The 20,205-nt window shown below is 43.2% G+C and overlaps 1 protein-coding gene across 1 annotated transcript in view; it reads left to right on the top strand.

Annotated features, from left to right (window-relative positions):
* The window catches only part of LOC115139470 (lethal(3)malignant brain tumor-like protein 3), a 37,145-nt gene that overhangs the window by 2,664 nt on the left and 14,276 nt on the right, over window positions 1–20,205 (top strand). Inside the window, exons 3-19 of the mRNA XM_029676904.2 lie at window positions 615–726; window positions 1,500–1,662; window positions 2,814–2,943; window positions 6,276–6,360; window positions 6,587–6,681; window positions 7,383–7,487; window positions 7,846–7,981; window positions 8,359–8,450; window positions 8,997–9,148; window positions 10,630–10,706; window positions 11,130–11,215; window positions 11,590–11,700; window positions 13,231–13,345; window positions 14,138–14,240; window positions 15,805–15,960; window positions 16,292–16,417; window positions 19,801–19,889. Coding sequence (XP_029532764.1) covers window positions 615–726; window positions 1,500–1,662; window positions 2,814–2,943; window positions 6,276–6,360; window positions 6,587–6,681; window positions 7,383–7,487; window positions 7,846–7,981; window positions 8,359–8,450; window positions 8,997–9,148; window positions 10,630–10,706; window positions 11,130–11,215; window positions 11,590–11,700; window positions 13,231–13,345; window positions 14,138–14,240; window positions 15,805–15,960; window positions 16,292–16,417; window positions 19,801–19,889 — 1,933 coding nt within the window. The remainder of the gene's footprint in view (window positions 1–614; window positions 727–1,499; window positions 1,663–2,813; window positions 2,944–6,275; window positions 6,361–6,586; window positions 6,682–7,382; window positions 7,488–7,845; window positions 7,982–8,358; window positions 8,451–8,996; window positions 9,149–10,629; window positions 10,707–11,129; window positions 11,216–11,589; window positions 11,701–13,230; window positions 13,346–14,137; window positions 14,241–15,804; window positions 15,961–16,291; window positions 16,418–19,800; window positions 19,890–20,205) is intronic.

Raw genomic sequence — 20,205 nt, 5'->3', positions numbered from 1 at the left:
TATGGGTATGCTTGCCATAGGCAAGGATTAGGGAGTTTTTAAGATAAAAATAAACTGAATAGAGCAAAGCACAAGCGCAATCCAAGAGGAAAACCTGGTTCAGTCTGCTTCCAACAGACATTGGGAGACAAATTCACATTTCAGCAGGACTGTAAACCTAAACACAAGGTCAAATATACTCTTGAGTTGCTTACCAGACGACATTGAATGTTCCTAAGTGGCCTAGTTAAAGTTTTTACTTAAATCGGCTTAAAAATCTGTGGCAAGACTTGAAAATGGCCTTCTAGCAATGATCAACAACCAACTTGACAGAGCTTGAAGAATTTAAAGAAGAAAAATGTACAAATATTGTACAATCCAGGTGTGCAAAGCTCTTCGAGACTTATCCAGAAAGACTCCCAGCTGTAATCACTGCCAAAGGTGATTCTAAAATGTATTGACTCAGGGGTGTGAGTACCTATGTAAATGAGATATTTCTGTATTTCATTTTCAATAAATTTGCTAACATTTCTAAAAACACATTTTCACTTTGTCATTCTGGGCTATTGTGTGTAGATGGGTGAGAGAAAAACATTGATTTAATCCATTTTGAAAGTTTGTGTTATGTTTATTAGTTTAAGGTGAATGAGTTTGGAGTCTTGGAGGTCCTAACAGAGGAGGGAGAAGATGAGAGTGTGAAGAAAGCTCATGCCACCATTACATGGGCAGTGCCGACTGCTCAGGAGGGTAAGATGGCATGGTTCAACGTCCACAACTTTTAGATGCTCCTGGAAGGGATATATTTGTGAGACGGTAGCATACACATGTACAATGTTTGTATCCCCATTGGGGTCTGAGATGCACCTGATCGGGTGGGATGTGCATATGTCTTCTCTTTCGTCTTTCAAAAATGGGCACATTTAACGGAAGGTTTTCACCAGCTTATCACATACCATGCATACCATGCATACCATGCATATCATGTCTTTAAGAAGCTGCTGTAGAGTTGGCTTTGTTTTTACATTTCACGGCAAATCATTATATTGTCTATAACGGCTATTTACAAAACTAGATAATTATCCGTCCTGTAACTTTGCTGTCTGAAATAGTATTTCATGTTCATACCTTTGATATACAAGACGTGTGCATTTTCAATAATTGTCATAATTGTGTCTAACCCTAGGCACGAGAGTCAGTCGAATTGAGCTCAGGCAAAGCTAAGCACAAAATGGTGAATCGTGATCATTATAAGCAGTCAGCTATCAGCTATCTATTTGAGCATTTCTGATTATCTCCAAATAAGGCCTTCCATTTGAGTCTCAGTCTAGCTGGTGGCTATGTTGCTGTTGTTTATTAATGAAACAGGGAATGCACGGGAACCTTTTATGTTATCACATTGCCCTGTTGTTATTGACCCTGAGCTTAGAAATGATTCATTAGCCACACAGGATATGGGTGAGGATGACTTTGTGACTCTCTCTTTTCTTCGCCCTCTCTCCTTCCTTCCACAACCCTCTCAGACAGTGCTGCGGTAGCCGTGAAAGAGATAGAGGAGATGCAGGAGGGGCAGTGGGCCCAGAGAGGCCTGGTGTGCGTGCGCTGCCAAAGGAAGGGCTCCCCCGTGGACTTCATGTCTGATGGCCTCCACTGCAGTGAGCGCTGTCTGCAGCAGGACCAGCAGGAGTGAGTGGCCTGGGGAGCAGGGAGGACTAGGGTTTCATTAGTATCCAGGGCATCTAGTCTGGTCTGATCTTAACTGCAGTTTCTGCATATGCTACTTTCCGGTAGTTGAGCTGGTGTTTATTGTGCTTATGAAGTTCTGTTTGTAATAACCTCCGCTTATGTACAGTACACTGACATAATGGCCAGTACAGACTTTCACCCAGTCAATGAGAGACAAACATTGTGATATTATGCCAAATTATCATGGTTAAGTAAATGTTTAATGTCATTTTTTATTTTATTTTATTATTCATGTCTCGATGTGCTGATATAAGCAACCGTATATATTTAGTTTCCTACATTCATAACCACAACAACTATAAACATATTTCATATGCTTAAGAAAATCGATAAGTCTACCTCCTAAACGTTTCTTTGGCAAGCCATCCTATGCAAGGTGGAAGCCAGAAATAATTGATCAGTTAGTTAATGTTAGTGGTGATGCTAATGCATGCTCTGAGCTGGAGAGAGAGAGAGAGAGAGACAGACAGACAGACAGACAGTGCTGCCGTGGGCCCCAAATATCCATTGTTTTAAATGGGAGAAACTGCGAACAGAACGTTGCACCTTAAAGTGGTATTCCTTCTGTGGATTTACTACTGCCATGGCAACAGAGAAGAGAAAGACAGACTGTACTATACATACTGTAATGAACAGTTAATCACATTTCATTTGGAAAAATTGGAGTTGGATTGTAATTTTTGTTAGATTTTGACCATATTTCTAGCTGCTGATGATGATAGGATTCTTCATAGGCAGCCCTTGAGTAAGTCAATGTAGGAGTAATGCGTTATGTATATGAAATACAAGGTGTGGTCCCCCTTAAAATGTTAGACTTGAAAATCAATTTAGTTCTACAATCTAATAATATCCTAGTAACACAATCAGTTTGGTTTTCTGCCCAGCCCCACAGTGCATTTCTTTGTTTATTATTTTAGTCATTGCGCCTAGATTTCAGAAATTGCCATGAATGAAGACTATTTTGGCATTAATGTTTTATGCTGGCCAAGCTTTAGCTATTTTGCAGTTCAGCTATTACTGAAACTATAGTTTATTAGAAGGGTAATCCTTTTTTGCACAAACCTTTACTCTATATTTTCTTTCCACTGCAGTGAGCTGAAGCTAAAGAAGGAGGTTTCGAAGAGTAATGGGGAGGTGGTGGGGGTCAGCCGTAAGAGGTCTTTGCAGCAGTACAAGATGGACACCCCAGAGGTCCCGCCTGAGGACGATGATGAAGTCTATGTCAGTATTACTTTATTATGCCAATTTAAAAATTTTTTATTTTTTTTTTTACAAATGTTATCCTGAATTGTGTACCTACTGAATTATACCTAACTGTTGACATCTTACTGATATTTCATCACATTTTGTAGATATATGCTTATTTGATTTTTATGGTATAGAACCTCAAGTCTGTAAATCTTTTGGCATCACTCCAAATGGCACAGGATTTTGAGGGGTGACGTGTTAGCTTTGCATGCCTTTCCTGCTGAGGTGTCATAACTCGTACTAAATGAATGCTTCACAGAACGTACTGCGACCCGACTGGTGTAGACAAGTCTCGGCTAATCTCTGATTTATCATTATTGTTTCAAAATGGAAACATTTCAATGTGCAGTAAACACAAATTCAGAATGATTTCAATACTACCTCGTAAACACTGTCCTCATTGCCCGTGCCAAAATATCACATTGCTCTAGTCTATATTGTATGTGTGAGTACAGTGTGTTCGGAAAGTATTCAGACCCCTTGACTTTTTCCACATTTTGTTAGGTTACAGCCTTATTCTAAAATGGATCAAATTGTTTATTTCCCTCATCAGTCTACACACAATACCTCAGAATGACAAAGCAAAAACTGGTTTTTAGAAATTGTTTGCAAGTGTATAAAAATTATAAAACTGAAATATCACATTTATATACAGTACCAGTCAAATTATGTAGTGACCAAAAAAGTGTTAAACAAATCTAAATACAGTGCCTTGCGAAAGTATTCGGCCCCCTTGAACTTTGCGACCTTTTGCCACATTTCAGGCTTCAAACATAAAGATATAAAACTGTATTTCAAACTTTTTTAACAAATCAAAAACTGAAAAATTGGGCGTGCAAAATTACTTAGCCCCTTTACTTTCAGTGCAGCAAACTCTCTCCAGAAGTTCAGTGAGGATCTCTGAATGATCCAATGTTTACCTAAATGACTAATGATGATAAATACAATCCACCTGTGTGTAATCAAGTCTCCGTATAAATGCACCTGCCCTGTGATAGTCTCAGAGGTCCGTTAAAAGCGCAGAGAGCATCATGAAGAACAAGGAACACACCAGGCAGGTCCGAGATACTGTTGTGAAGAAGTTTAAAGCCGGATTTGGATACAAAAAGATTTCCCAAGCTTTAAACATCCCAAGGAGCACTGTGCAAGCGATAATATTGAAATGGAAGGAGTATCAGACCACTGCAAATCTACCAAGACCTGGCCGTCCCTCTAAACTTTCAGCTCATACAAGGAGAAGACTGATCAGAGATGCAGCCAAGAGGCCCATGATCACTCTGGATGAACTGCAAAGATCTACAGCTGAGGTGGGAGACTCTGTCCATAGGACAACAATCAGTCGTATATTGCACAAATCTGGCCTTTATGGAAGAGTGGCAAGAAGAATGCCATTTCTTAAAGTTTGCCACATAAAAAGTGTAGTTTAAAGTTTGCCACAAGCCACCTGGGAGACACACCAAACATGTGGAAGAAGGTGCTCTGGTCAGATGAAACCAAAATTGAACTTTTTGGCAACAATGCAAAACGTTATGTTTGGCGTAAAAGCAACACAGCTCATCACCCTGAACACACCATCCCCACTGTCAAACATGGTGGTGGCAGCATCATGGTTTGGGCCTGCTTTTCTTCAGCAGGGACAGGGAAGATGGTTAAAATTGATGGGAAGATGGATGGAGCCAAATACAGGACCATTCTGGAAGAAAACCTGATGGAGTCTGCAAAAGACCTGAGACTGGGACAGAGATTTGTCTTCCAACAAGACAATGATCCAAAACATGAAGCAAAATCTACAATGGAATGGTTCAAAAATAAACATATCCAGGTGTTAGAATGGCCAAGTCAAAGTCCAGACCTGAATCCAAACGAGAATCTGTGGAAAGAACTGAAAACTGCTGTTCACAAATGCTCTCCATCCAACCTCACTGAGCTCGAGCTGTTTTGCAAGGAGGAATGGGAAACAAATTCAGTCTCTCGATGTGCAAAACTGATAGAGACATACCGCAAGCGACTTACAGCTGTAATCGCAGCAAAAGGTGGCGCTACAAAGTATTAACTTAAGGGGCTGAATAATTTTGCACGCCCAATTTTTCAGTTTTTGATTTGTTCAAAAAGTTTGAAATATCCAATAAATGTCGTTCCACTTCATGATTGTGTCCCACTTGTTGTTGATTCTTATCTTCTTGCCTTATTCTTTATATCTTTATGATTGAAGCCTGAAATGTGGCAAAAGGTCGCATAGTTCAAGGGGGCCGAATACTTTCGCAAGGCACTGTATATGTTATATGTTAGATTCTTCAAAGTAGCCACCCTTTGCCTTTATGATAGCTTTGTACACTCTTGGCATTCTCTCAACCAGCTTCACCTGGAATGCTTTTCCAAAGGTCTTGAAGGAGTTCCCACATATGCTGAGAACTTGTTGGCTGCTTTTCCTTCACTCTGCAGTCCAACCTATCCCAAACCATCTCAATTGGGTTGAGGTCGGGTGATTGTAGAGGCCAGGTCATCTGATGCAGCACTACATCATTCTCCTTCTTGGTCAAATAACCTGTATAAAGCCTGGAGGTGTGTTGGGTCATTGTCCTGTTGAAAAACAAATTATAGTCCCACTAAGCGCAAACCAGGTTGTATGGCGTATCGCTGCAGAATGCTGTGGTAGCCATGCTGGTTACATGTTCCTTGAATTCTAAATAAATCACAGACAGTGTTCCCAGCAAAGCACCCACACACCATCACACCTCCTTTTCCATGCTTCACAGTGGGAACTACACATACAGAGATCATCTGTTCACCTACTCTGCGTCTCACAAAGACACAGCAGTTTGGACTCATCAGACCAAAGGACAGATGTCCACCGGTCTAATGTCCATTGCTCATGTTTCTTGGCCCAAGCAAGTGTCTTCTTATTGGTGTCCTTTAGTAATGGTTTCTTTGCAGCAATTCGACCATGAAAGCCTGATTCAGGCAGTCTCCTCTGAACAGTTGATGTTGAGATGTGTCTGTTACTTGAACTTTGAAGCATTTATTTGGGTTTCAATTTCTGAGTCTGGTAACTCTAATGAACTTATCCTCTGCAGCAGAGGTAACTCTTGGTCTTCCTTTCCTGTGGCGGTCCTCATAAGAGCCAGTTTCATCATAGCGCTTGATGGTTGATTCCATATGTGTTATTTCCTAGTAATAAAGAAAAACCCTGTAATGAGTAGGTGTCCAAACTTTTGACTGGTACTGTTCTTAGAATTCTTAGTCTTAAAATGTTACTGCATATTCTAGTGTTCTAGTGTGTAAAGCCTCCTGTGTGCATCAAACAGGAGGAGAAAGACAGCCGGAAGACGACCCGTGGCGCGCCGCGAGGCAGGAGGAAACGGAGGGGGGACGCAGGCCTACTGAGACACAGTGAGTAGAAACATGCAGTGGGAGGGACACTTGTGAGGGGCCACTCAGGGCCCGGATACTCATTTTCACAATCACCATATTGATATAATCACTGCCATTTGCGCGCACACACACACACACACACACACACACACACACACACACACACACTAACTGTCTGTGTTTCAATGTAATGTTGTGTATTGCTTTTTACACAATCTAACGAATCATTGTCTCACTATGGAAGCTGTTCCATATGGAGGGAAAAAGAAGTCTTGGTGTTGGGCCTCATATCTGGAGCAGGACAAAGCCATTGCTGCCCCCACTAAACTGTTCAAAGAGGTGAGCTGTCATACCATACCCCTCAGGCCTGTATAGAATGGGTTATAGAATCTTAAATACTTCAATCTAAACCCTTATCCTAAACCCTTATCCTTCTCTGTTTCCTTCTAGTCATTCTATTCTTTCGTCTATTCCTCCTTTACAGCTTGTCATTCAGGGTTAAGATGATATTTCAGATCAAGTCCTACATTTTTTCCTACATGTTGAGAATAAATTAATTTCAACTCATTAATCACATGTATTAGTCTTTGCCTACAAAAACAGTGTTAAAGGTGCACTATGCAGAAATCGCTCCACCATTTCCTGGTTGCTAATATTCTAATAGTTTGCATAATTTCAGTTTGTGACAAAACAAGCAAGTATAGTGTAGAGAATCCTTTTACCATCTAAACTGCTGTGCAATATATTTTCCATAACCATAAATATTGTACTTTTCTCGGTTTGAAGCTGGTTTTCCAAACCCAAAAGTAAAAGATGCAGAAACGAAACCTTAGAACGTGAAGCATAGAAATTGCGCACATAGAACATATCTACCGCTTCTTACACTTGCTTTCAATGAGAATGGCAGATCTATAACTCTCATTTCTATGAGAATTTGGCCGGGTCGCCCAAAAAGTCCCATATTGCTGCTTTAAGTTCATTATTTTTCAAAAGCCCGGAAATATGTATTTTAAACTAATGATGTCCCATTTTCCTTTCAGCACCAGGCCTTCCCCCAGAGTAAGAATGGATTCCGGGTGGGAATGAAGCTAGAGGGAGTTGATCCAGAGCACCCCTCCATGTACTGTGTGCTCACTGTAGCTGAGGTAACCTCTCAACCTCGACTCATCATCGCTGCCCTCTCAGGGGAGTCGAAACTCATGTCATGGAAATCTTCAGCTTTGGGAAGATCTGAAGCAAAGTCTGAATTGTCGTTGTTCTTGTTCCAGTGCATAGCTGTGATAGTTGTGAGGACTTATGGGTTGCTATGCAATGGCATTAGCAAAATACAGTATTTATAAGACCATAAATGCGTTTTTGTACTTTGAATTATGTCCACTTCTCTATGTTGGCATCATATGCGGGTCTAGTCAGTAGGTTATTACTTAATTCATTTAGTTTGAGTAGCAAACACAGGATAACCGTGTAATGTGTGAAGATGCTTAATGCTTCTTCCATGTTTAGGTTTCAGGACACAGAATACGGCTTCACTTTGACAAGTACTCCGACTACTATGACTTCTGGGTGAATTCCAACTCTGCAGACATTCACCCTGTGGGATGGTGTGAGAAAACAGGACACACGCTTCACCCCCCCAAAGGTAAGAGACATGCTACCTTTGACAGATATCCACCTGGAAAAGCTAATAACGCATACAGTATTGGTCATTTTGGATGGGACATTTTCAAACTGTTACTGTAGCACTCCCTCATCTTCTCATGAGTATTTCCTTACCACTGTATTGCTAGCCCGCTTTCTTTCCTATGTGAGACTAGTCATACAGGGATGGTTATAATTCATTTGTTTTGCTTCGTGCAAGCAGGTTACCTATGGCAACAGGAAAACAATACTCATGCATTTTTAGTAGCTATTTTCTGCATGATTACTAGCATACCTGAAATTGATCCAGGGATATTTGATAAAGAGTAAAATGATCCAAATTACCAACCCCCCCCCTCTCTCTCTATGGATGGAAAGGTTTAAAGGATGAGGAGTTCAGCTGGTTGTCGTATATCAAGCTGAGCAAAGCCCAGGCAGCTCCCAAGGCCCTGTTTGAGAATCAAAACACGGTAAGAGCAGCCTACAGATCTAATTTAGGCCGGGGACACACTCCGATGCATAAACTCGGATGAAATTGTATATGACATACATCATTGTCAGTTTTTGTCGGTCAAAAGTTCAACTCAATTCAACTATTCTCGGAAGAGTTTGGACAAGTTGCATCTATCAAAAGACAGACCGTTTGTGCGTTCTTTTCCCCCCCCCCGGACAATCCTCTCCGTTGGCGTTGTCATTCTATCAGCAACTGTTGACTTCCATTGGCTCCATCCGCAATTCTCTGACACAAAATCCGAGTGTGTCCAAGGCCTTATGGATCGCTTTCATATTGCTTTGATACTAGTGTTTTACCGCTGGGTGAAACTGTTCAGTTTAGTTAGACTTCACGCCCAGTTTTACACCTCCTTCATTGAAGTACAATACTTGACATCAACCCGTTCAACATAGATATTGAGTAGTTTCATGAGCAGTTGAAAGGCTATAATATAACAAGATTCATGGCTGAGCCAAATGTGAGCTTTTTGTCTCTGAGTAACTGTCCTGTGTTTATTTTCCAGACTGTCACTCCTTTAGGATTCCGAATTGGGATGAAGCTGGAGGCCATTGACAAGAAGAACCCCTCCTTCATCTGTGTTGCCACAGTAACAGACATGGTGGACAGTCGATTCCTGGTGCACTTTGATGACTGGGACGAGAGCTACGACTTCTGGTAATGTCTAACTTTGTGATTTACATTTCCTAACATTTCCTTACGATATTTCAGACTTCAAAATCAAAGCGGTGATTTGTGTTTACCGATGTCATATCTAAGTCACATATATATTTTTTTCTTGTTGCAGAATTGGGCCACTAGGTGGTGCTACATTTATTACAACAGAATGTTTGTGTCTGGGAGGAGAAAAGCATTGCCTCTTACCAGAGTGTTTGTTATTAATATTTTACACAAGCAAACAAGCTACATTACTTGTGTAATACATTTTAAGTACAGTATGAATCGGCTGTACCATGAATTATTCTTTCGACACTAGCACGCATATCACTTCCCTCACAATTCTCTAGTCTTCTTTTCCCCCCTCAATTGCCATCCCTCCAACCCTTGTTGATTTTCGCCTTTGTTTGTCTTTTTCCGACTGAGAATTGCGCGTGTTGTTACTGTCGTTTCGTGCCTGCTCTAAGCCCTCCCAGCTTGGGATTTGGACCGCCAGGAGGAAGTCCCAGTCTGCACGATACAAGAGCTTGTATTGGCTGAATTATGGATGATCGTCAAATAAATGTCAAGGAGGAGAGGAGTTAGAGAGAGAGAGTAGAGCCTGGAGCGGTTAAGGGACGAGCAGATTCACCCAGGGAGATGACGCTCTCTGTCTCATGTGTTGTCGCTACAGCTCACGTCAGCCAGTCACAGGCCCTACAGCATCACACCTCTAGGCCAAAGAGCAGGTTAACCACTCCACTGGGCTCTGCTTCACCCTGGCCTGGCCAGAGAGTAGGACACTGGGAGTCTATGTTGTCCCTCAGACAAGCTTGCTGTAACAACACTGACCACTGAGGTAGAAACAATGGCAATGCTCAAATGTAGATTACTACACAGTTGTGTCACACTGGCACAACACAAAAAGGGATTGGTTTCGATACGGTATGTTGAGTCCATGGTGAAATAGTAAACCGTTATGCAGTTATGCAAGCCCCTTGCAATTTATCCTGCACTGCCGATGCAATGACAGCATCATAGGAGTATTACTGCCTACAATCTACTCGTCAGTGGTGTGCCGTCCATCATTCAGCAATGGATATATGTTGTCCTACCGATGGTTGACATGGAGAGAGGGAGCAGTGGGAAGCTGTGAGGGAAGTATCCTTTCTCGCCCTGACACTTCCCGGTACGTCAAAGTGATTGTTGCATAACATGCCATCACGGTTAGCTGAATGGGTTAATCTCTCAGTCATAAGGTGGCTGAAGCCACAGTGGGCTCAGAGTCTGTCACAATGTCAGCTGACCTATTCTCCTATCCTTGTGCTTACTCCTAAACATTATCCCTATTCAATCCCCCGTAACAGTTTATGGGGAAGTTCATGTCATAACCGTTTATAGGGAAGAGGAGGAATATACATGTATATATACAAAGAAATTAGAAATCTGCTGAGCAGATGGCATTTTGTTACCACTGTCCTTCTCCTGCTCCTCCTCCGTAGGTGTGATGCAACCAGTCCATACATCCACCCAGTGGGCTGGTGTCAAGACAACGACAGGAATCTCACCAAGCCTCCAGGTGAGATACTAACTCACTATGTATCCTGCAGATCCTGCCAGGATACCACACATGTGTAATGATGACTGAGCATACAGTTCTGAAAGTAAAGATCAACACATGGAACGTTTCCAAGCAGATCACCGCCCATGTAGCTCAGTTGGTAGGGTTCAATTCCCATGGGGGACCAGTACGAATAAAAGTATGAAAATGTATGCACTCCCTACTGTAAGTCACTTGGGATAAGAGTGTCTGCTAAATGACTGGATTTTTTTGTTTGTTTTAATCTGATCTGTAAATGATGTTATTCCACTGTGGAGAAGACGATGGTTTAGAATGACAGAAAGCACAAGGGACTTTACCCGCCCACACATGTACTACATGATACAGCATGTGTAGTCGTGCTCAATCTGGCTCAGTCTTTTTCATTACTCTTTCCTGTAGGTTACCCCAATGTCAAGAATTTCTCCTGGGGAAAGTATCTGGAGGAGACCCACTCGTCACCGGCTCCTGCCAGGGCTTTTAAAGGGGTACGGCTGTTTATCTCTCTATCTCTCTATCCTCGGCACGCAGGACGATGTGGCAGCCCCACGTCTACATTCCAACACAGTTTACTGGAGTAGCCTAGCTGGCCGTCTGCCGCAGAGTGTGACATATGATATGCTGCCTAAAGATGCACGCGAATGTGGGTCTGGCGTTCGTCTGCCGATTGTCAGCTCGCTGTGTTTTAAGGACCACCCACTGTAGAGGTCGGACTACCGGAATTATTCACGTGATTCTACATGTGAAATCAGAGCGCCCTCGGTTCGCAAATTATGTTCAGAAGTGCTAAGTACCCTTGGCCTGCAAGCGCTATTGGTGCCTCTGAGCCCTAACACCCCCCCCCACCACTCTTCCTCTACAGAAACCCCCCCACAGTTTCCAGCCACTCATGAAGTTGGAGACGGTGGACAAGAGGAACCCCATGCTTGTCAGAGTGGCCACCGTGGTGGACACTGATGACCACAGGGTCCAGGTGAGAACATGTCTTCAACTCTCTTATCTGTCTCTGTCTGACCACTGTGTCTACCAGTATCCATCTTCACTCCAGACTGGAGTCATTCAACATGATACTGTGACTCAGCTGTAGCAACACTTCTGTCTATGTCAATAACTAGGAGGTCTCCCTTCCTCCCACCACTTGTTTTTTGGCTCAGATGTAGGGATGAGTGTGTGTGTGTGTGTGGTTTAGTTGAGCTGTACATGACAGGAGAATTAGCCAATACGTCACTCATCTGCACTGTGAAGTGTGTAGCTATTAGACCCTAGATCTGAACTAGTATAATCCTTGAGTATAATCTCTTGAGTTCTGGTTCACTACAGATTTCTCTGAAACATTTCAAAGAACAAAAAAAGGATAAAACTCCAGCTCTACGTGGAAAATTGGGAGATGAACCTTGTATGAAGGTGTCCTGTGGGAGAAATGTGCTGATTTACTGGGAATACATATACAAATTATTCAAGACCTCACCATTGTCCCTCTATTCCAGTTTTCAGTACATCAAATGAACATCTCCTTGACTCTCTCCTTGAGACCATTTTCAGGAGAGCTCTGCTCTCCGTGCTCTTTGAACTCTGAAGTGAACAGTAGGTCAGTGTTGGGAGTCGATGGACAGCTGGCTGCCTGAGGTGTATGTCAGTGCCTCTCCCTCTGCCCTACTTATGCCTATACTGTTCAGTCATCTCAGTCTAAACCCTCCTGCGCATGGAGCAAGAACAGCCCTAGATAGCATAGCTCCAGTCTATACAGTCCCTCCGGGTTTCTAAACTCATACTCCTTCAGCTTAGCTTTTGTTTCTCTACTGTCACTTGTCACTTTATATACAAGGCTTTCGATTTTGATCTTGACCTCCTACCTCTGAACCCTATCTTCTCTCACTCATTCCAAGACTGTTTTCTGAAGCTCCATCCATACCCCCACCACCATCACTCTCACCACTCATACACGAACCAACACTACATGCGTCTCATGCTCTCATTGTCCTTCAAGCATCACATACATTCTCATGCTGTCTCCCCATCTTCAGTCCCTTTGTGCCAGCGCATGCTTCATATGTCATGTTGTCTTCGACTGAACTAATAACAACTGTTTTTTTTAGCAAGGCAGGGAAGCAGGCTGTGTACTAGGAGGGTCTGCCTTCCCACGACACCCTGGTGTGCTCCTGTCTCCTCTTGTTTGACCCACACTGTGAAAGACACTAGCATTGTCAGGAGTGTGGATAAGAACAGAGGATGAGCGATAGCTACCAACTATGCTGTGTGTCGGCCTCCCACTGATAGCCCGGGCTAGCCTCCTCCGGCTGTAAGGGCAGTGCCAGGGGCTTCAGTCCGAGACGGGGCTTGTCAGCTAGATTGACGCAATCAGTAGTTCAGCTTCTAATCTCCAAGATATGTCTTTATCATTCGGCCATGATTTTGATTAAATCACTTTTCCCCACATTTCTATGTTTATCGTATGTGGTCGGACTCTACTGTGACTGTTTGTCCTTGGTGTGTGTTCCTCTAGATCCATTTTGATGGCTGGACGGATGAGTATGACTACTGGGTGGACACAGACAGTCCAGACATCCACCCTGCGGGCTGGTGTGCTAAGACAGGCCACCCCCTCCAGCCCCCGATCAGTGAGTGGCTTTATGACTCATCCTAATCTATTCATGTCCAGCTCCCTGCCTCAGTTCCATACCTACGGTTCCTAGCAGACACACTGAGAGCCAGGCCTCAATGGACACTGCTATTTCTTATCCCGTTCAATCGCAAATAGCTTGATATGCTTTTCCCTGAAAAGACAGTTCCGTCTCTGCGTCGATTTAATCTGATCTGCTGTTGTTATATTGAAGGAGTGGTGGGGAAGAAGCCTTGTTGGTGGGGAAAAAAGCAAATGATTCAAAATGACTCTTTGATAGCTCATGAGTCCTGGCTCTCTGTGGTCAATATCCTGCATTTTACCCTGAGGATGCTGGGAGCTGAACAATGAACTTCTCTCTGCCTCCCTTTCCACTTACTACTAATTTCTCCCTGTGTAGTGGTGTCCATGGAAACGTGGAGTGAGGAGTTGTGATTAGAGTGCAGCTGATACTGCCGTCATGTTTCAGAGTACAGAGCTGCGTTCTCAGAGCGAGAATTACTGCTCCACATGGCAGCTCACTCGTGTCATATGGACACATCCAGGGACATATCTGCTTTCTCTCTACCTGTACTGACTGTCAATAGTACCAGCTCCTTGGGATGTTGACACCAACTCCTTGTGACTGAGGCTATCCTAATATGGACACTGCACATTCGCATTACATTAATCGGCTAGATTAGATGAACATTATTTTAGGATAGTTCGCCTGAAGTCATGTAGTGAATAGGGTATGACTAGGTAGATCTGGATGTAATATCTCACCCCCCTCTCCTCTCCTCATCCCCAGGTCCACAGGAGCTGTTTGAGTCATCTGAGCAGGGCGGATGTCCCACCCCAGGGTGTAAAGGTGTGGGCCACATCAAAGGAGCCCGCTACTCTGGCCACCACAGGTACCCACACTCAGAGCAATCACTCTGTCTGGCTGGCCAGGCCATCAAAACTACCATCCAATAGAAATGTCCACTTGTAACCCCAACAAGCTTCATATCGCTACCTGCCCGTGAATGGTCACTTGTTGCTGGTCAAACTGGGCTTCAGGCTCATTGATCCACCAGTTACCAGTTATGTTTATTACTGTAGCATAGAGACTCATAATGCAAGAGACACCCAATGTATTCCTACTGAAAGTGAATGTTAGCCTACAGCAGCTGTGGTAGGTCCGAAGGTCAACAATATAGGTAGGTATTGTACATGATCCACACGTACCCGAATGCCCCTGGGGTGAGGCTGTATAGAGGCTGTATAATTGGCTGTGTGGCGCTAGAGGCACAGCGGTGTAAGCACATGAGTGTCACTCTTTCCCATCAGTATTCATCACAATTCTTACCCTTTTCTCCTGAGAAACCGCGCCTCCACTCTCCATACACCCACCTCTGCCTCACCGGGCTTTTCGTACAGCATGTACCCCTCCAGCTGGAGATCTACTAATGTGAGCAGAAACATATTTGCAGAAAAGGCAGAATGACTCTAGGTCTTTCTCCCGACGTTGCCGTGCTTTATTACGGAGTGACCGGAGGTCGTGCACACTGCGGTAGAGAGTCTTTTTAATAGGGACACAGTCCGTCCGTTGGTTCAGTGTCTGTAATGTAAGCTGATTAACTTGGAGCCCGAGTACAGAATGTAGTGTATTAAAATGTATCTATGGGATGAGAGGTGCTTTGTCAGTGTTTGTTGGCAAACCTGGAATATTAAAGCGGTAGAGCGACAGCTAGCTACGCACAGAAAGGATGGGAAAGAGCCCTCGTTATGCAAAGAAATGTGTGACAGCAGCCAAGAAAAATGAGAGGGGGATTAGCAGAGAGTGAGAGAAAGGGAGAAACGCGATCTCTCTTTCTCTCTCCCCTCGTCAGTCAGAGTGGTTGCAGTGTGACAGCGAGGCTTACCTAACCATTTCAGTGCAAATACGTTGTTTATATATCCTTTTTAGTTGAGGTAAAGTATGTTTCCCCCTAAGATAATGAGAAATAGCATATTACACAGGTGGATGATGACAAGGCTGTTGTGAATGAAGTAGTCTCAGTCTACAGACTGCTATTGTCTGTAGCTTGAGTTAGAGCACGTTCAATGTTTCCAAATTGAGATTCATCACCCTGGAATGAATCACTTCAACCCCAGAAACTCTGGGGTTGGCTGTAGTGACTATAGAGTAGTACTAGGAACAGTGTAAACCGTTTTCTGCCAACATCAATGTTTCCCCGATTAGACAGGAAAGAGCGTTTGTGACACACACTCGGTGTGAGCGAGCTGCCTTACAAAATATATACATATCTCTCTGCTGCTTTGCTTATATTAGCTTTTGATTCTGTCCCCAAGATCACTGATGTGTGAATGAATATCTTGTCTTGTTATTAACACCTTATTAAGTTGTAATTAAGGCCTATTATGAAGTTATTACACCAAGTATTTTTTCCTTAAATCAGTCATTTGTAATAATGTATATGCTCTGATTTGCAGTGCGGTGGGATGCCCATACTCTGACATCAACATCAACAAGGACTCAGTGCTTCCAGACCGTCTGAGTGGTGAGATGCCAGGGTCAGGAGGACTGGGGCGACCCCGACGGGCAGAACCCAACCCAGATATCAACCCAGCTCCAGCTCCCACTGCAGAGTAAGGAACAATCAGTAACCAAAACACTGCTTTAACCACAATATATTCTCAGGACAGTCTGAGACAGATATTGTAGGGGGGAAATGTATGATTCCAGCGTAGGCGTATTAGAATGTAGAGTTTGGCCGAGACTATCATCGTGTGGCTTCGAATTTTGCAGTTCAACTTCATTTCCAAATTCCTTCGAGCATTTTAACACCCCCCCAAAAAAGTGCGAACAGCTCTCATCTTTTTCTGTCTGAAGTGACTCTCATGCTTAACCGTTCCACGCCAAACATGGCTCTCTTATTATTGTACTTTTAAAAAAAACATTTCTCTGCCAATTTCTTAGCAAGCACTTAAGCGCCAACCCAAATCAGCTGGACAAGCCTGGCAGGGGCGAGAAGGCTGGCATCGGGGTGGCGAGTGCCATGGAGCGGTCAATCAAGAAACCCGCCGGCACAGAGCCAAAAAGGAGGTGAGTGGCCCTTACAATACACGTGAAAAGCCCTGCACTATGCGGAATGGCTGACAGAACCCGCACTCAATCTGATGGTTGAGCGGTGTGCGACTGTGTCGTTACTGCCGGCTGGTCCAGTGTTCGACTGATAGGATTGTGAGGACCTGATGTAGGGCTGTGGCAGTCACTACGTTTTGTCAGCCGGTAATTGTCATGCAAATGACTGGCGGTCTTGCGGTAATTGACTTGTTAATTAACATAAACACATTTTAGCATCTCCGGGCTTCCACTCATACGAGCTGCTGATGCGCGCCTTTGGAGCATCTACGTTTTAAGAAGTCGTATAAAACCATTTCGTATAGCCTTTGCCATCACAATAAGACCCATTATTTATTTGTGATAGGCCTATTAACCTGGGAATGTCTTAGAAATCCAAAAACATATATGGGCTGCATGATGCGACTATATATTGATGATTTGGGGGAAAAAGTTGCTAAAAAAGGCGTGCGCTCTGGTCACTTCCCGCAGAGGAGAGCGAGAGAGACAATTGCATTGCTGCTCTGCTTATGTGGCAAGCAAGTCAGGGGATATCTAATCAATGAAAGATGGGATTAAAATGACAGAATTAAAAGTGAAATGAGAAAGAAAGGCTACAACAACCAAAAGCCAACAGGTAGGCTGCTATTTAGGCTATCATCTGAGTGGAGCCTCAATTAGCCTAATTAGCTAGCTTCTCTCAGTTTGACATAGTCAAGACAGGTACTATGCAATCGGATGAGACGATATATACAGTTGAAGTCGGAAGTTTACATACACCTTAGCCAAATCAATTTAAACTCAGTTTTTCACACTTCCTGACATTTAATCCAAGTAAAAATTCCCTGTTTTAGGTCAGTTAGGATCACCACTTTATTTTAAGAATGTGAAATGTCAGAATAATAGTAGAGAGAATTATTTCTTTCAGCTTTTATTTCTTTCATCACATTCCCAGTGAGTCAGAAGTTTACATACACTCAATTAGTATTTTGTAGCATTGCTGTTAAATTGTTTAACTTGGATCAAATGTTTAGGGTAGCCTTCCATAACCTTCCCTAAATAAGTTGGGTGAATTTTGGCCCATTCCTCCTGACAGAGCTGGTGTAACTTAGTCAGGTTTGTAGGCCTCCTTGCTCGCACATGTTTTTTCAGTTCTGCCCACAAATTTTCTATTGGATTGAGGTCAGTGCTTTGTGATGGCCACTCCAATACCTTGACTTTGTTGTTCTTGAGCCATTTTGCCACAACTTTGTAAATATGCTTGGGGTCATTGTCCATTTGGAAGACCCATTTGCGACCAAGCTTTAACTTCCAGACTGATGTTTTGAGATGTTGCTTCAATATATCCACATCATTTTCCTCCCTCATGATGCCATCTATTTTGTGAAGTACACCAATCCCTCCTGCAGCAAAGCACCCCCACAACATGATGCTGCCACCCCCGTGCTTCACGGTTGGGATGGTGTTCTTCGGCTTGCAATCCTCCCCCTTTTTCCTCCAAACATATAGATGGTCATTAAGGCCAAACAATTATATTTTTGTTTCATCAGACCAGAGGACATTTTCTCCAAAAAGTACAATATTTGTCCCCATGTGCAGTTGCAAACCGTGGTCTGGCTTTTTTATGGCGGTTTTGGAGCAGTAGCTTCTTCCTTGCTGAGCGGCCTTTCAGGTTACGTCGATATTGGACTCGTTTTACTGTGGATATAGATACTTTTGTACCTGTTTCCTCCAGCATCTTCACGAGGTCCTTTGCCGTTTCTCTGGGATTGGCACTTTTTGCACCAAAGTACGTTCATCTCTACGAGACAGAATGCTTCTCCTTCCTGAGCGGCATGACGTCTGCGTGGTCCCATGGTGTTTATACTTGCATACTATTGTTTGTACAGATGAACGTGGTGCCTTCAGGCATTTGGAAAATGCTCCCAAGGATGAACCAGACTTGTGGAGGTCAACATTTTTTTTTCTGAGGTCTTGGCTGATTTCTTTTGATTTTCCAATGATGGAATTTTCCAAGCTGTTTTAAAGGCACAGTCAACTTAGTGTATGTAAACTTCTGACCCACTGGAATTGTGATACAGTGAATTACAAGTGAAATAATCTGTCTGTAAACAACTGTTGGAAAAATGACTTGTGTCATGCACAAAGTAGAAGTCCTATCTGACTTTCCAAAATGATAGTTTTTTAACAAGAAATGTGTGGTTTGTTGAAAAACGAGTTTTAATGACTCCAACCTAAGTGTATGTAAACTCCCGACTCCAACTGTAACTAGCAAGAAGTCGTCTTTCCCTCCGTTGCTGCTCTGGTACTCCGAGCCTCCTGTATCTATCTCACACATTCACACACGCTGCACGGCCTCCGCTCCCTAATAGCCAACAACTGTCCCTCTCTCTCTCTCGCTTTAAAAAAAATATATATATTTTCTGGACCACATTTATTACCACACAGAGAGAGCCACAGTCAGCGTAGTATAATTGAAGATTGCTATAATTACCAAGCCTCTCCACAGCATCTTCCCTGAGCTTTGTCAAACTGTCATCTGACTCATGCCTGCCTAATCTTGTCCACCAGCCGGCTCTCTCTCGAAGGCTGGAGACGGAGGTTCTTGCCTGCCCTACAATTACCTTCCTTTCATTTATATAAGTCCCTCCTTAGGCATACACTACCAAAACCATCATGCACTTTCTTTATCAGATTTCAATGAGTCATATATGACATCCTGCTGTTTCTCTTTTTTGTTTTTATAATCAAACAATCAAATGTCATTACGAGCAGGTATTTCTAATATGTACTCAATCCCATTTACTAGAAATTTCTACTCCACATGTGTGGCCTCAGAGACGTGTTGGTATTTCAGATAACTGATGGAATATGTGGGCAGCTTGATTTGTATAGGTTATTTAAATGCTAAAACTTATTTGCATAGATTAATTGGTTGTCCAGGGACGGGGGCTAAGTTTTATCTTTATTTTATTCAGGAGTTGGGAACTTCTTTCAGTCCAATGCACAAAAAACTATTTCTGCGCACATGGAGAAGAGAGGCAACAGAATGCCTGAGCTAAGTTTAATTTAGAGAGAAACTCAAGTCATCACCCTGTTATTTAGGATTTATCAAGACTCAACCAGAGCAGCGTGTTGCTTGAGTATGACGGAACAGTTCTTAGGATTTAAAAGTAATTACAAGCAATGACATTTTCATCCCAGGAGTAGTGACGGCTCGTATTGGAACATCTTGGAATGCACAGTGATAATCAATGAAGTAGTGACTCAATATGTCATGAAAAGTTTGTTCCAAATTGTGTGAGCTCAGTCCCTGCAGTACTGCCCTATCTGTGTGTCTCTATTGACTCCCTTCTCTCTCCCAGGGTTGGGCGGCCATGCAAACAGAGGAAGGTCGAGGAGCCGGTGGAGGAGGAAATGGAGAGTGAGGTGTCATGCATAATGGAAACCAAAGGTACTGTCTCTGTACAACATTATATTCTTCCTATCGTTCAAATATCTTAAGGGCGTCACTGCACGGTGTCTCTCCCTAGTACAGTCTGATCTATGGCCTCCCACTCATTACCCAGTGCCTTCCTTCACAGTGTGAATCAGTAATGTAGATCCATCTCTCCCTCTGTCTTTTACTATGCTGAATGTGTTGACCTCTTGGGATGTCTCCTCCCCTCACTCTGCGTCTTGCCAGAGCTAGGCACACGCTCTCAAAACAAAAGTTTCACACAGTGTTATTATGTGGATGTTCATGTCTTTGGCACGCGCCGAAAGGATTT

This window comes from Oncorhynchus nerka, linkage group LG13, assembly GCF_034236695.1.
Source record: "Oncorhynchus nerka isolate Pitt River linkage group LG13, Oner_Uvic_2.0, whole genome shotgun sequence".
NCBI lineage: Eukaryota > Metazoa > Chordata > Actinopteri > Salmoniformes > Salmonidae > Oncorhynchus > Oncorhynchus nerka.
This window is presented reverse-complemented; position numbering and strand designations above follow the sequence as displayed.